The sequence below is a fragment of the Rhincodon typus genome, chromosome 23, assembly GCF_021869965.1.
Source record: "Rhincodon typus isolate 14 chromosome 23, sRhiTyp1.1, whole genome shotgun sequence".
NCBI lineage: Eukaryota > Metazoa > Chordata > Chondrichthyes > Orectolobiformes > Rhincodontidae > Rhincodon > Rhincodon typus.
Window position 1 is genome coordinate 7,787,006 of NC_063354.1, and position 16,744 is coordinate 7,803,749.

General features: G+C 42.3%; 1 protein-coding gene across 1 annotated transcript in view; it reads right to left on the reverse strand.

Moving 5' to 3' along the window:
* The window catches only part of pcyt2 (phosphate cytidylyltransferase 2, ethanolamine), a 43,099-nt gene extending 26,555 nt beyond the window's left edge, over positions 1 to 16,544 (reverse strand). The window contains exons 1-2 of the mRNA XM_020513044.2: positions 16,312 to 16,544; positions 2,125 to 2,213 (exon numbers count right to left, since the gene is read on the reverse strand). Of these exons, the coding sequence (XP_020368633.1) occupies positions 2,125 to 2,213; positions 16,312 to 16,394 (172 nt within the window). The 5' untranslated portion in view covers positions 16,395 to 16,544. The remainder of the gene's footprint in view (positions 1 to 2,124; positions 2,214 to 16,311) is intronic.
* Between the last annotated feature and the right edge of the window lie 200 nt (positions 16,545 to 16,744).

The following is a 16,744-nucleotide window of genomic DNA, read 5'->3' on the forward strand; positions in this document are numbered from 1 at the left end:
GATCAGAAAGTGATCAACGCAGTCTACAGATGAGTTTTGCCCAAATTTCACAGAGTATCCAATTGCAAGAAGAAAGACAATGAAAAGGGAAGAGGAAAAAAAAACAAATCTCTAGAAAACATTAACTCAATGGACACAGGAGTCAAACCATCAAGGAATGTTCAGGATTAATTTTAATAAAAGAACTTGGGAACACTTCAATATATAAAAGACTCTGAAGTTAATGTCTAAGCAGAACGTCCAAGTTACATACAGAACCTCTTACAATAATAGATTACAAGAACAGTACTTTTTAAAATCTTTTTTAAATTTTAGAAATTGTTCTTATGTATTGATTACTCTTTCAGAATGAATTTCATATAATAGAAATTCAGCAATGTATCTAGATCTCTTGTGGAACATGGACAATACAGTCTGCGAGCATGGAACCTATAACTGTTGACAAAGGCACATTGCAAAGATCAGTTAGTTTTGCAAGAGCTCCCTAATATTTCCAGTGGCCAAAGCATAACCAACTCAGCCAAACAAACCGAGAAGTTTCACGTTTGATTCTTGATCTTAGATGATCCCTACCAAGGCAACCCCAGGGAAAGCAGAACAATCAACTTCATCTCACTTGTTCTATCCTTCACCTAAATTCCACTTCTACTTTTAATCTTGTCAGAACACTCAACCTTTGCTACTTTTTTTTTTAAATAAAGAGGTACATCACAGTCCTTTTTCCAATTTCTGTACCCTTATCATCTCTCTTGCTACGGAATACTGAAAAAGTATTCATTCAGAACTCTACCATTGTCTTCTGGCTCCATATATAAATTAATCCAAGGTCCTTAACAGCCCAACTGTTTCTCCAAATATGCTTTTATCCTTAACATACTTTGTACTAATGTTATTTTAATTTTCTCAATGCTACTGTCTACTCTCCTGTTTACATCTTTCATTGGGGCTTTCTTGCTTGCTTCCATGTACATGGAAGGCAAGACATGCAACAAGGAATTGGAGAGAATGGATCATTCAAATTAAATTTTACAATGCAGATTCTGGTCTGCATTATCTAACTTGATTCACCAGCATAAATCTTGTGAAAAAGGAAGATGTGCTTCACACCTCGTAAGCAGCTTTCACTGATTATCTGAATTGTATCTGGAGCAAATGCAACCTTTTGGTTCAATCATATTGGCACAGCATTCTAAATATATCTTCTAGATTGGGGGATGAGACACTGTGGACTGAGAGTCAGAAGGTGAAGGGTTTGTGATGCAAACCTTTGGACGGAGTTTCAGGTTGAAGACCCCATGTGTTCTCTTGGATGAATAAAAACTATCCCATGGTACTGTTCCAGTTCGATCAAGGGAGGTTAAATGGATTCCCTATCAATATCAATGATGTAGCTTGGTCAATATCACCTTCCTCTGTGCCAGGTAACAGTTGTATTTCCTAAATTACATTTGATTATATTTATAATATTCTATTGGTCTTGGAGTGGTGAGGTTGAGAAAAGGTACTTTTAAATATAAATTTATCCTTTTTCAGAGAATGTTGGGAGGGTAAGAAAGAAAAGATAATCAGATTGGACCCCAATCTTAATTGGTCCCCTTAGAAGACTACATGTGACAATCCAGCTCTTTGGGAAGACTGCTGATATTGCAAAGCTTCATTTCCACCTGAGGAATTACACAGAGTTGAGATACCAGAACCCAGGCTGGAGAGGAAGGAGAGGGTGAAAGAAATTTAAAGAAAAAAGTACTATTACTATTTGTTTAAAGCAAGCTTGAAGGAAGTTAATCCTGTTCTGCCAGATTATAGCTATGTACTACATGCAACATTTTATACTTTTAATCTTGAAACTAAGCATGCAGCTGACATGACTACAAAGTGACTGCATTTGAGAGTCACATTACTGCAGGCAGATTTATATGTAAAGCAAAGCTTTCTAAGAACATTAAATCACGACTTTTGTTTCTACAAGCACAAAGCTAACTATTCTACAAGGCGAGGAAAGCTGCATTGGAGATCAAGTACTGATTTGAACAACTCAAAGTATGCAAATACCATAACTATGGTAGCAATATGCCCTGTATTTTCACAACTAAAACAGTGTGCAGTAGTGACTTTGCAACTTACCATCTGTATGTACTCCCACAATGAGGTAATCACCCATAGCACGTGCCTGCCTCAGCTGGTTAGAGTGGCCATAATGCACCATATCATAGCTGAAAGATAGACAGACAGACATAGTAATGTACACTTTTCATTATTGTGAATAATAAAAGTCACAAAGCATTGCACAGACTGTCCAAGATCCTGGTTCAACTTAAAAATCACTGGAAAATATTGTAATAGGTTTATCATCTGCCATTTTACTTCAAATGAATGGGGCTTTTATCTTATTCATTCAATTGTTATTTGAATGATCACATGCTTAAATATTTCTGGAATCTTTGGCACAGACAAAATATACAACATGCTCTTTGTCTCTTCAAGAAAGTATTCACAATGTTACAAAGTTACTAATTGCAATCAATTGTTCAAATTTACAAATATCTGTATTTATTCTAATTTGCAGGAAATATTAGATACTACGTTTTCCAAAGATAAGAATTTATATCAGTAAAGGAGAGTGGTATTTCCAGCATTCCTTGGGAAGTTCAGTTCAATATCCAAGCTCAGAAACCACCTGTTACTTAATTTGTCCATTCATTCCAAAGCCTGCAATGTCGGAGGGATTGCAATTAGGATGTTTTTCTTTGAAAGGTCTTGAAATTAATTGATCACATTAAAATTATTCCAGAATTGAACTTCAGGCCACGTCAGAACACAAGAATAAGGATACACAGATGAAAACGGGTAAAAATTTAGAACGTGTGTCAGGATTACTTTGCCATGCACACAGAGCATAAGTTACTCAGGGCACATGGAAGCAAACTTTCAATTCTGCCACGTATTCGAATCCAAGATGTGTGAAGAGGTGGAAGAAATGCAAAGCATTTTGACTGAAGCTGTTGGAAAGGGTAAATAGTTTTGTATGTGTATGCATCTTATGGCACATAATTGAAACATTCAGTCACAAAATAAATGGTTTGCTTCCATTCTGTATTATAGATGGAGATGATATTCAAAGATTTTGGGATTTTTTGTAGTGCCCAGCAGTTCCAACCATTAAAGCATACACAGCAGATATGCTATATATAAAATGCCAAAGAAAGTAGCCAATACAGTACAAGTCAGAGGAAGCCACAGCATTTCAATATTCTCAGAGCACATCAAGTACTGTTCCAGTAGTGGTTATCAAGACAAAAAAGGAAGATATTCAGTTTAACTACTTTCAGAGGCTAAGAACCACGAGGTGAATTCCAATGACAGAATGCTTACAAAATTTGGAGAATTTTTCAATCTCCAAAAAGGTCATGGTGAGAACTTCCAATTAAAAAACAATGTTTACAGATTTATTGGGATTGGCTTCTTATACAGTGTCGTGATACATGATAAAAGGGATTTTAAATGATAAATTAGTAACTGTATATAGTACATTTAGTATGTTAATAAATTACAACATTTTCTACTCACCGCCTCCCCAGTGACCCTCCCATTTACTATTCCTGTCTCAGAGTAAAGGACTGCCTGTTAGGATAAGTGAGGAGGAATTTAAGAGTCAGATGTACAGCACAGAAACAGACCATTCGGTCCAACTTGTCCATGCCGACCAGATAGCCTAAATAAATCTAGTCCCATTTGAAGGCATTTGGCCCATATCCATCTAAACCCTTCCTATTCATATACCCATCCAGATGCCTGTCAAATGTTGTTATTGTACCAGCCTCCACCACTTCCTCTGGCAGCTTACTCCATACACACACCACCCTCTGCGTGAAAAAGTTGCCCCTTAGGTTCCTTTTGAATCTCTCCCCGCTCACCTTAAATGTATGCCCGCTAGTTTTGGACTCCCCCACCCCAGGGAAAAGACCTTATCTAATCAGCCTATCGATGACCCTCATGATTTTATAAACCTCTATAAGGTCACCCCTTACGCTAACCTCCAACGCTCCAGGGAAAATAGCCCCAGCCTATTCAGCCTCTCCTTATAGCTCAAACCCTCCAACCCTAGCAACGTCCTTGTAAATCTTTTCTGAACACTTTCAAGTTTCACAACATCATTCCTATAGCAGGGAGACCAGATAGGAACGCAGTATTGGAGAAGTGGCCTAACCAATATCCTGCACAGCCGCAAAATGACCTCCCAACTCCTACATTCAATGCACTTACCAGTAAAGGCAAGCATATCAAACAACTTCTTCGCTATCCTATCTACCTGCAACTCCACTTTCAAGGAAATATGAACCTGCACCCCACGGTCTCTGTTCAGCAACACTCCCTAGGAACTTACCATTAATTGTATTAGTCTTGCCCTGATTTGCCTTTCCAAAATGCAGCACCTCACATTTATCTAAATTAAACTCCATTTGCCTATCTGATCAAGATCCCATTGTATTCTGAGGTAACCTTTTTCACTGTCCGCTACATCTCCAATTTTGTTATTATCTGCAAACTAACTTGCCATACCTCCTACTTTCACATCCAAATCATTTATTTAAATGATGAAAAGCAGTGGACCCAGTACTAATTTCTTCTGAGGGTCGTGAATCCCTGGAATTCTTTACTGCAGAGGACTACTGATGCTGGGTCATTAAGTATATTCAAGGCAGAGACAAATGTCTTAAAATCAATAAAGGGAGTCAAGAGTTAAGGGGAAAAAGTCAGGAAAGTGAAGTTGAGAATGATCAGATCAGCCATGACATAACTGAATGGCAGAGCAGACTTGATGATCTGAATGGTCCACTCTGCTCCTTTGTCTTCACGGTCTTGCTACTTCACTGCTGCTCAAAGCTTCACTCTCATGTTCCCACAAACTCAATCTCTCAGGTCCTCACTGAGCAAAGATTTAGGAGAGGAAATGCAAGTGGGCTGCAGGAGAGATGCACCTGGCCCGAATCGTGGATTTTGCTGCTCCACATCCTTTTGACACTGAGGCCAGGACTTTGGTCAGAAGTCAAAAAACACGCTCTAACCAAAGTTTTTTTTTGTTTTTCAAGTGTAGAGCTCAACCCAAATACTTGCATATGAAAATGTTGTGTTTCACATTATTCAACTATTCTTCACACAACTACAGGGACAGTTCCAGTGGAGTTGCTAATGGGAGGACAACTCTGCATCAAGTTAAATCTGATTTCACCGGGATCATTCCACCTGGGATGCCCTAGTCCATTCCTCAAACACCAACACCATCCCACCTTCCCCTGTAATCACAGAAGGTGCAACACCTGTCCCTTTACCTCCTCCCTGCTCACGATCCAAGGGCTTAAACAAAGTCTTTCCAGGTGAAGCAGCATTTCAACTGTACCTCCTCCAATCTTGCGTACTGTATTCACTGCATCCAATGTGGCCTACTCTACATTGGAGAAACCAAATGCAGATTGGGTGACTGCTTTGCAGAATACCCCCAGTCCACACGCACGGATGACCCTGACCTTCCCATAGCTGGTCATTTTAACGTAGCGGCTTGCTCGCATGCCCACTTGTTCGTCCGTGGCATATTGCAATGGTCCAGCGAATCACAGTGCAAACTGGAGGAACAACATTTCACCTTCAAATTAGACAGTTTACATCCTTCTGAGCTCAATATTGAGTTTAAACACCTTCAAATTGGGAACCCATTCCTTCCCTATCAACATCCTTTCTCCCCAGCACTTCAACCTCAACCTTCCCATAATTGCATAAACGCTGTTCCCTCCACACTTCTTTTCAGCTCTGAAAAAGAGTCACCGAGACTCAAAACATTAGCTTGCTTTCTCTCTATAGATGCTGCCTCACCCACTGTGATCTCCAGCAATTTTTGTTTTCAGTTTGGATTCCAGAATCTGCAGTAATTTGCTCCTGAATCTGATCTTCACAGACTAGCAGGGCTTGTTGGTGGTAAGATGAGACTAGGAACTAATGGGGCAGGAGCAAAACATACCCGCCTCCTCAGAACATCTGGCAAAGCTGTCAGAACCCATGTGTTCCCCTGCTCCAGCTAGTGAAGAAAGCTCAGAGGACAACATGGACACAGTAGACGCTGCAGCCTCAACGCCGTTACTGCCTGAGGAGTTTCAGCTGAGGCACAAGAGGCGGGCTACGGTCCAGTACATGCTGGCAGTATCCGAAACAGAGTCAGAGGAACTGGACCTGGTGTGAAAACGTTAACTTTAAAAAACCCATCAAGCCATATTTCATCAAGATTTGAAATGCCCAGCTGTACCATCATATTGTGTGTGGAATAATATGCATTCAACATGGAAGGTTAGATACATGTATTTAAAACAAAAACAGCTCATTTTTTCAAAAGCAGCCTGACATGCATGAAGAAAGGTGGCCATTTAATTTGAGCATTAACTTTACCAAGTGTTTGTTGGTTAAAAAGCATTATTGAACTAAATAATAGGTTTTGGAGTAGATTTGTAGCTCGGGTTGCGGGTGTTGAAGTTGGTTGGCTCACCGAGCTGGTTTCTTGTTTCACAGACGTTTTGTTACCACTCTTGGTAACATCCTCAGTGCAGCCTCCGATGAAGTGCCGGTGTGTTTTCCCGCCTGGTTTTTAAACTCTGGAGTCCGTTGAGCTGGATTGCCTCACTTCTGGTTTTCCTTCACAGTGGAATGTATATGGGGTCAAGTTCAATGTGTTTATTAATAGCTTCGTGGAGTGCCAGGCTTCTAGGAATTCTCGTGCCTGTCTCTGCCTAGCTTGTCCCAGTCGAAATGGTGGTTCTCTTTATCCACGTGGATTGAGATGAGTGTGTACTAGTCGTGTCTTTTTGTAGCCAGTTGGTGTTCATGTACCCTTGTTGTTAGTTTCCTTCCCATTTGTCCGATGTAGTGTTTCTCACAGTCTCTGCAGGGGATCTTGTAAATGACATTGGCCCTGTCCATGGTGGGGAGTGGGTCATTAGTTTGGGTGAGCAGTTGTCTTAGGGTTGACGTGGGCTTATATGCCACTCTGATGCCCAGCAGTCGTAGGAGTTTTGTGGTGAGTTCCGAGGTGTTCCTGATGTAGGGTAGTGTGATGAGTGTGTTGGGGCATGTAGTGTCTTCCTGACATTGTTCGTGTAGGCATCTTCTGACCCAGTTTTTTTGGATATCCATTATCCTTGAAAACCTGGAACAGGTATTCTTCTCCTTGGCGTCGTTCTGTGTTGCTGCTGTGTGTTTTTGCCCGTTTATATAGTGTTCGCATGCAGCTTTGTTTGTGCGCGCTGGGGTGGTTGTTGTTAAAGTTCAGCACCTGGTCCGTGTGTGTGGCTTTTCTATGTACTTTCGTTTGCAGTTCCCCATTTGTCTTGCGCTCTACCATGACACCCAGGAATGGGAGCTGTTTGTTCCTCTCCTCCTCTGGTGAATTTTATCCTAATGAGGGTGTTGTTTATAAACAACACTGCAAACATTTGAGCATTTTGGCGGTAGCGATCATAACTCTGTTTCTTTCACGATAGTCATGGATAAAGATAGGTACATTCGGCAGGGTAAAGTTTACAATTGGGGGAAGGGTAATTACAATTCAGTTAGGCAAGAACTGGGTAACATAAATTGGGAACAGATGCTGTCAGGGAAGAGCACCACAGAAATGTGGAGATCGTTTAAGGAATGCATACTGCACGTGCTCGATATGTTTGTCCCTCGCAGGCAGAGAAGATGCAGTCGAGTGAGGGAGCCATGGTTTTCAAGAGAGGTCGAACGACTGGTTAAGAGGAAGAAGGAGGCTTATGTAAGGTTTAGGAAAAGAGGAACAGAAAAGGCTCTACAGGGATACAAGTTAGCCAGAAAGGAGCTGAAGAAAGGTCTTAGGAGAGCTATAAGGGGGCATGAGAAAACCTTGGCAGATAGGATCAAGGAAAACTCCATGGCTTTTTACACATATTTGCAGAACAAGAGAATGACCAGAGAAAGGGTAGGGCCGATGAAGGATTGTAAAGGGAATTTGTGCACAGAGCCTAAAGAGATAGGAGAGGTCCTTAATGAATACTTTTCTTCAGTATTCACAACTGAGAGGGACCTAGTTGTAGAGGAGGACGTTGTGAAACAAGCAGGTAGGCGAGAGGAGGTTGATGTTAGTAAAGAAGATGTGCTAGGAATTCTGAGGAAGTTGAAGACATAAGTCCCCCAGGCCTGATGGGATTTATCCAAGGATTCCATGGGAAGCGAGAACGCAGGGCCTTTGGCGATGACCTTTTCATCCTCACTGTCCACGGGTATAGTGCCGGAAGATTGGAAAGAGGCAAACGTCATTCCCTTGTTCAAAAAAAGGGAACAGGGATAACCCCGGAAATTACAGGCCAGTTAGTCTTACGTCAGTGGTGGGCAAATTATTGGAAAGGGCTCTGAGACACAGGATTTATGATCACTTGGAAAGGCACAGTTTGATTCGTGGTAGTCAGCATGGATTTGTGAGGGGTAGATCATGCCTCACAAACCTTACTGAATTCTATGAAGAGGTGACCAAACACGTGGATGAAGGTGGAGCAGTGGATGTGGTATACATGGATTTAAGTAAGGCGTTTGATAAGGTTCCCCATGGCAGGCTCATGCAGAAGATAAGGAGGCATGGGATAGGGGGGGGAAATGTGGCAGATTGGATTCAGAATTGGCTAGTGGACAGAAAATATTCAACATGGTGCTCAGTTACAAGTGGTGTACCACAAGGATCTGTTCTGGGTCCTCTTCTATTTGTGATTTTTGTAAATGATTTGGATGAAGGAGTGGAAGGGTGGATTAGCAAGTTCACGGATGATATGAAGGTGGGTCACGTTGTGAACAGTGCGGAGGGCTGTTCTAGGTTACAAAGGGACATTGATAGAATGCAGAGCTGGGCTGAGAATTGGCAGATGGAGTTCAACCCTGAAAAGTGTGAGGTGATTCATTTTGGAAGGACAAACTTGAAAGCAGAATACAGGGTTAACCGAAAAATTCTTGGCAGTGTGGAGGAGCAGAGGGATCTTGGGGTTCATGTTCACAGTTCCCTGAGAGCTGCCACCCGGGTGGATAGAATTGTTAAGGCATATGGTGTGTCAGCTTTCATTAATAGAGGGATTGAGTTCAAGAGCCGTGAAGTTATGCTCCAGCTATACAAAAGCCTGGTTCGGCCACATATGGAGTATTGTGTCCAGTTCTGGTCGCCTCATTACAGGAAAGATGTGGAAGCGTTAGAAAAGGTGTAGAGGAGATTTACCAGGATGTTGGCTGGAATGGAGGGAAGGTCTTACAAGGAAAGGTTGAGAGAACTCGGGCTTTTCTCTTTAGAACGACGAAGGATGAGAGGTGACTTGATACAGGTGTACAAAATGATCAGAGGTATAGATAGAGTAGACAGCCAGAGACTTTTTCCTAGGGTGGAGGTAGCTTTTACGAGGGGGCATAGTTTTAAAGTGAAAGGAGGTAGATATCGGGGAGATGTCAGAGGTAGGTTCTTTACTCAGAGAGTGGTAGGGGGCGTGGAATGCATTGCCGGAGAGGGTAGTGGAGTCGGCCTCATTGGGGCATTTAAGCAGTTTTAGATAGGCATATGGATGATAGTATAAGGTAGGGGTGGAGGTTAGACAGACCTTAGGTTTAGGGTATAAGTTTGGCACAACATCGTGGGCCGAAGGGCCTGTACTGTTCTGTGTTCTACTCCACGACACACATCACACTACCCTACATCAGGAACATATTGGAACTCACCACAAGACTCCTACGACTGCCGGGCATCAGAGTGGCACACAAGCTCACGTCAACCCTAAGACAACTGCTCAGCCAAACTAAAGACCCACTCCCCGCCACGGACAGGACCAATGTCATCTACAAGATCCTCTGCAAAGACTGTGAGAAACACTACATCGGACAAACAGGAAGGAAACTAACAACAAGGGTACATGAACACCAACTGGCTACAAACAGACACGACCAGTACTCACTTATCTCAATCCACATGGACAAGGAGAACCACCATTTCGACTGGGACAACACCAAAATCCTGGGACAAACTAGGCAGAGACAGGCACGAGAATTCCTAGAAGCCTGGCACTCCATGAAGCATGCTATTAATAAACACATTGAACTTGACCCCATATACATTCCACTACGAAGGAAAACCGGAAGTGAGGCAACCCAGCTCAACAGACTCCAGAGTTTAAAAACCAGGCAGAAAACACACCGACGCTTCATCGGAGGCTGCACTAAGGATGTTACCAAGCATGGTAATGAAACGTCTGTGAAACAAGAAACCAGCTCGGCGAGCCAACCAACCTCAGAACTAAATAAGAGATTCTTGTAAACATGCATGCATCTTATACCAGACTATGTTAACAGGATCAAAAATTTGTCTGCGATATCTGTGCTGGCCCTCTGAAAAAGCAATTCACCTAGCACCACTCCCCTGTCTTTTGCCCATTCCATTCCAAGTTTCACTTGGCCTGACAGCAGGTCCTTGGCTCATTTCCTGTTGATCTTTATCTTGAGATGATTTGCTATGCAGTTTTGTTTTGGACAGTGGTGCTTCACTGTAATCTTCCATTAAGTCCCAAGTCTACGTGATCTGGAATAGGAATCAGAACCATGCTGATGTTATTCTAAACCACTTGCTAGCCATACAGGCAACTGCTTGCTTCTCACCCACTGCCCTGCATTTTGTTTCCCCTTTCAGATAATAACCCAAGTTTCTTTTGAAAGTCTTGCATAATTTTTCTCCATTACACTTTCAGACTGTGCATTCCAGATTTTAACTGTTTAATGTCAGAAAAATATTTTTTTTAGAATGTAAAACAAAGAACTTGATGAAGATCTAAAACACAAACAGATATTGCTAGAGAACCTCAGGTCTGGTATCATCTGTGGAGAGAAAGCAGTGTTAACATCAAGTCCAGTGACCCTTTATTTCCAGAAGGTAACAGACCTGCTGAGTTTCTCCAGCATTTTCTGTTTTTGTTCCTCAATGACACTGGTGCTTTTGTCAATTCACATAAAACCGTGTCCCCCCTAGCTCTTGATCCTACAAATAAGAGTTCTTCTACCCCTCCTATCACATTTGTGCTGTTCCTCATGATTTTGAGGCTGTCAAATTTTCTCTTAGCCATCTCTATTCCAAGGACAACGGGAATAATAATAACAACAACAATAATGCAGTGCTCAGAATTGGACACAATGCTCCAGTTAATGGCTGAACTAGCATTTTATACTAGTTTAACAGAAGATCTTAAGCTTTGCATTTTTGAACTCATTTTGTTCGAAATCACAACCTTCTGGAACGCTGCTCCTTCATCAGGTGAGGTAAAGTCCACTTCACCTGATGAAGGAGCAGTGCTATGAAAGCTTGTGATTTCCAACAAACCTGGTGGACTATAACCTGGTGTCATGTGACTTCTGACTAGATCTCATCTCAGTCTTTTTTCAAGGTTTTCAAAATTATGATCAGGCTAGACAGCCGATAGGGTGAAGCCATTTCAAGAATGGGGAGCATGGATTTAACATGATGAAGTCACACGAAGCCACAGCATTTCAATATTCTCAGAGCACACCAAGTACTGTTCCAGTAGCGGTTATCAAGACAAAAGGGAGATATTCAGTGTAACTACTTTCAGAGGCTAAGAACCAGGAGGTAAATGCCTGGAACAGAATTTGATGCCCAAATGAAGCAAGTGTTACACAAAAAAAACTTTTTTTTTAAAAATAACACAGCAAGTTGTTAGGTTATAGAATGCATTGCCTGGAAATGAATGGAGGCAGGTTCACTTGAATCATTCGAGAAGGCATTTGTTTTTTTTTCCTTGGATAGCAAAGGTTTTTGCTTACAAAGAATCTATTTACCTCTGTCTACAAAACATTTGAAGGCTGTTTCCACTGCCTTTTCAGGGAGAGGCTTCCAAAGACTCACGTCCCTCGGAAACAATTTCATTTGTTTTAAATGAGTGATCTCTTAGATTTAAACAGTGATTCTAGTTCTGTATTATCTCACAAGAAAACATGTCCTGTCCACATCTACTGTAGGATCTGATGTATTTTAATCAAGTTGTCTCTTAACTCTTCTAGACTCTAAACAGTAAGCCTAGCCTATATACTGTTTTGTTGTAAGGCAACCTGTCCTTTCCAAGTACTAGTCTAGTAAACTTTTTTCTGAACTGTTTCCAATGCTTTTGCCTCCTTATTTAAATGGTGACCAATACTGTACACAGTATTCCAGAGATGTCTCACAAGTGCCTTGTATAACTGAAGTATAACCTCTCTACTTTCATATTCCCCTTGCAATAAACAGGAACATTTTACCAGCTTTTCTAATTATTTGCTATACCTCCATGCTACAGAGATTCGTGGACTAGGACATCTAGTTCTCTCTGCATCTCAGAGCTCTGCTATCTCTCACCATTTAGATTATATGCTGTTTAAACAATTCCTGCCAAAATGGACAACACCATATTTTCCCACATTGTGCTCCATATTCCAAATCTACATCCATTTGCTTAGCCCATTTCCATCGTTTTGGAGCCACATGTCCTCTTAACAATTGACTTTCTTACCTATCTTTGTGATATAGTAATTTTTTTTCCAACCATACCTTCAGTCTCTTCAAATTGTAAGTTGTGACAGCTGGGGAATTCAGCACTGATCCCCGACCAAGTCGGTAGCTTTCTAGCGACAAATTAGGATGGCACAGTAGCTCAGTGGCTAGCACTGCTGCCTCACAGAGCCAGGGACCCGGGTTCGATTCCGCCCGCGGGCGACTGTCTGTGTGGAGTTTGCACATTCTCCTCGTGTTTGCATGGGTTTCCTCCAGGTACTCCCGTTTCCTCCCACAGTCCAAAGATGTGCAGGCTAGGTGGATTGGCCGTGCTAAATTGTCCATTGTGTTCAGGGATGTGTAGATTAGGTGGGTTATGGAGGATGCGTTTGCGTCGGGTGCTCCGAGGGTCAGTGTGGACTTGTTGGGCCAAAGGGCCTGTTTCCACACTGTAGGGATTCTAATTCTAATCACCACTTGTTTCATCTTGCCAACCAAAAAGTGACCCATTTATGACTCTGCTTCCTATTAGTAGGCCTGATGTGGAGGTGCTGGTGTTGGATTGTGGTGGAGAAGGTCAAAAATCACACGACACCAGGTTATAGTCCAACAGGTTTATTTGAAGACACAAGCTTTCAGAGTCTCGCTCTTTCTTCAGGTGTCAGTCACTCCTCAAGCTTGTGTCTTCAAATAAGCCTGCTGGACTATAACCTGGTGTCATATTAGCAGGCCAATCTTTTATCCATGTCAATATGCTGCCCCATACACAGAGGCTTTTATTTTCTGCAATAACCTTTGCTGTGACATCTTACCAAATTCCTCCTGGAAATCTGGCTCTGTTTAGATGTCACCCAATCAATCAATCAATATAGGCCCCATATTCCCCAACACTAATTCTAAATGTCTCAAAATTCATAATATCCCCACTCTTCACTCCTTCTCCTGCACTATATATTCAGCTATCAATTAATGTGCTAAATTCTCCTAGTTGAATACTGTACTCACTTGGTTTTCCTGCAGGAGGTAACCTTTACACCACTACTTTTGTAGAGGCTAATTACCTACCTTGCTCCCAAATTCTGCCTGCAGAACTACATCTCCATTCCTACCCACGATGTTCATACTGTTTGGGATCACCTCCTCATGGCATTTTGTCCTCACGGACATCCTTGAACTTGGCATGAGGGAACAAACATACCAACCTGGATTCATGCCTGTGGCTACATCTATATTAAACATACAAATTAAAATTCTGTTACATTTAGGATACCTTGAAAGACAAGCCAATACAGTTAGACAACCACTGGTTAAACTGATGCTATGACTTTGTACAAAGTCCACCCATCAGCCTCTGACACTTCAGGGAAAATGGCCCCAGCCTATTCAGCCTCTCCTTATAGCTCAAACCCTCCAGCTCTGGCAAAATCCTCAAATATTTTCTGAACACTTTCTAGTTTCACAACATAATTCTTGTAGGAGGGACCCGACCCAAAACGTCAACTTTCCTGCTCCTCTGACGCTGCATGACCTGCTGTGTTCCTCCAGCTCGACACTGTGTTGTCTCTGACTCCAACATTTGCAGTTCTTGCCATCTCTCTCTAATATGGACCAGTATTTTTTAAACTTTTCAAAAGCAAAAACAGGTTATGTAAAAGTGTCAAGAAAACTCGTCATTCAGTGACAATCAAGGCTGTCTTGATCTGTTTCAACTCGTCTCAAAAGTTGTAGGCAACTAACATATATATGTTTGTCTTGTTAGTTTCCTCACCGACTTGAATGCTTTCTCAACTTGTAGGTTTAATGAGACACAATATCTTTTGTCTTACAATGACTAAAATGAGTTATTTGAATCAAAGAAACTGTTTCAGATTAAAAAAAATTGAAGTTCCTTTCAAGTTGATCAAATTCCTTTAGTTTCCTGCAAACCAATGATGCACATAGATGTCGATTTCGAAATCTGTATCACCATATGCACCAAATGTAGACAGTATTTATCAAAGCTCATCTCAAACATATTCTAAAGGTAACTGACTTTTGGTTGAGGCTGTTTTAAAAAATTGAAATAATATTGTCATGTTGTCCACGCACATTAACCATTACTTTAATAGCATAATTATTTCAAGCTAGAATACCAGGTTCTGTCAACAGCTCAACACATCAAACCAACAAATTCAAACATACAATTCTAGGCTTGTGTAAGCTAATCTCAGTGGGTGAGGGCAAAACACTAAAACAGATTTAAATGTTCTCTTGTTTATGGAGAAATACATCAGAATTCCCACATCTGTTCACTGTGCAGCAAATCATTTTAAAAGTATCAGGGTTTGCATACCCTCTGACACTCATTGTCATCCCTTGTCATGAAGGTGCACTCTGAAGTGAGTTTAAACAATTAAGAATTAAACAGGTGAAAGAGAAAAACAGCAAAAATAAGCAGGAAATACAAAATTAAATTCACACCAGTTAAAAAGAAATGGAGATGGAAGTCACAAAATTTATTGGTATAATCCAGCATGAGATTCTCTAAATAAAAACCGAAAGAACGGTGGATGCTGGAAATCAGAAACTGTGGAATGCCAGCAATTTGTGTTTGTGTTTCAGGGGTTCTCTAAACCCACTTAAGTTTCAGAAGCACTTAATTGCACAATATTACTGATGCAATTTTTTTCCCCAATTACAACACTTAACTAAAATTAAAATCAAAGACTGAGAAAATAGAGATGGAAAGGGGGGGGGGGAAAGAGGAGGAAGACAAGCACACGTCAGCAAGTTATCTTGTACAGTAACTGCCTCCACCCACCCCAGCAAGTCATTGTGAACCCAGTTCAGCTACCAACAAAATACAATAAAGAAACCCATCACCCTCTGCAAAATAAAACCAACTCTCTGAAATGTCACCGTGACTCGAGGACAACATAATTTTTAGCACAACGACAGGCATGGGTCAAGGGCAAGAGAGAGGGGCAGAGGTGCGTAATTCAGTCTGCAACGCAAGTTATGCCAGTTATATTACAGCCTGTTTTGTAGCATGATCATTCGGACCATCTGTCCCTCTTCGGCGACCACCCCCCCAACCCCCAACTCGATTTAAGCCCAGCAGCTCATCCCTCGGCACCTTTCACTCGTCTGAGTATCTAGATTCCCCTTAAATGGACCCGCGGTCACTCGCCTCAAACTCTTGGCGTGTTTGTGCGTGGGTTGTAGTATTTCTGAGTGAAAGTGAACGAATGCCAATGCAATTCATCAAAACACAAGGGAAGCCAGGACTCGGTTACCACAGAGACATCACAATCGATAAGATCCCTCACAGGCCTTGCCTTAGATCAGCAAATACAAGGGTTGGTGCACGCTTCATTTGGAGTGAACGTTGAAAACAAGAGTCCAACGATGTGACAGCAGGAAACTTACTCCTTCCCTTTTCCCCGCTGCGACTGACAAGCGAGTCCGGGGAGGGGGAAGAGAGCGTCGAGGGAGCGAGCCGAGCAGCCTTTAACAGGAGAGGGTGGCGTTTGATGGAGAAGGTGAATTAAATCACAAGGGCCGGGGAATGAGGAGGTCTCTCGTTACCGCGCCATAAAAAAACCCCAAAATTAAGTAACAAGGGTGGGGACTTCTTGTTACCCGACAGAGGAGAATGAATTAAATAACAGGAACCGGGAGGCCGCATGTTGTCCCAACGATAAAATTTAAAAGCAAGATGCCGGGTGGCAGCGACAGCTAAAGGGAAGAGGACGCGACTCCTCACTTCCACTCACCAGCCATCGCACCAGACCCGAACCGTCCTCCTCCTCTTCTCCGGGGAACAGTTGTCGCTGGAAGCCACACCATTTTTAATCATCGCTACTGTTGTTGTTGTTGTTGTTGTTGTTGTTGTTGTTGTTGCCACTGTCCGGCCGCCGGGAGCCACTACCTGAGGAGGGCCGAGACGCTCGAGCGCAGCAATTCACTGGAAGCCGCCGCTCGCGCTCCGTGACGTCGGCCGCAGCCTCACGCCACCAGCGCTCGGACCAATCGGCGGCCGCGAAGGCGGGAAGGGAGGGGTGGAGCTATCGCGAGCCCCTCCCCCCCACCGTCCCAGACGCAGACCCGCTGAGGGCAGTTGGTGGAGGGCAGTGCGGTGGGATTTGTGACGATAGTCTTACCTAATTCCACACACACAAAAAAAATCAAGTATGTGCACTCATACTC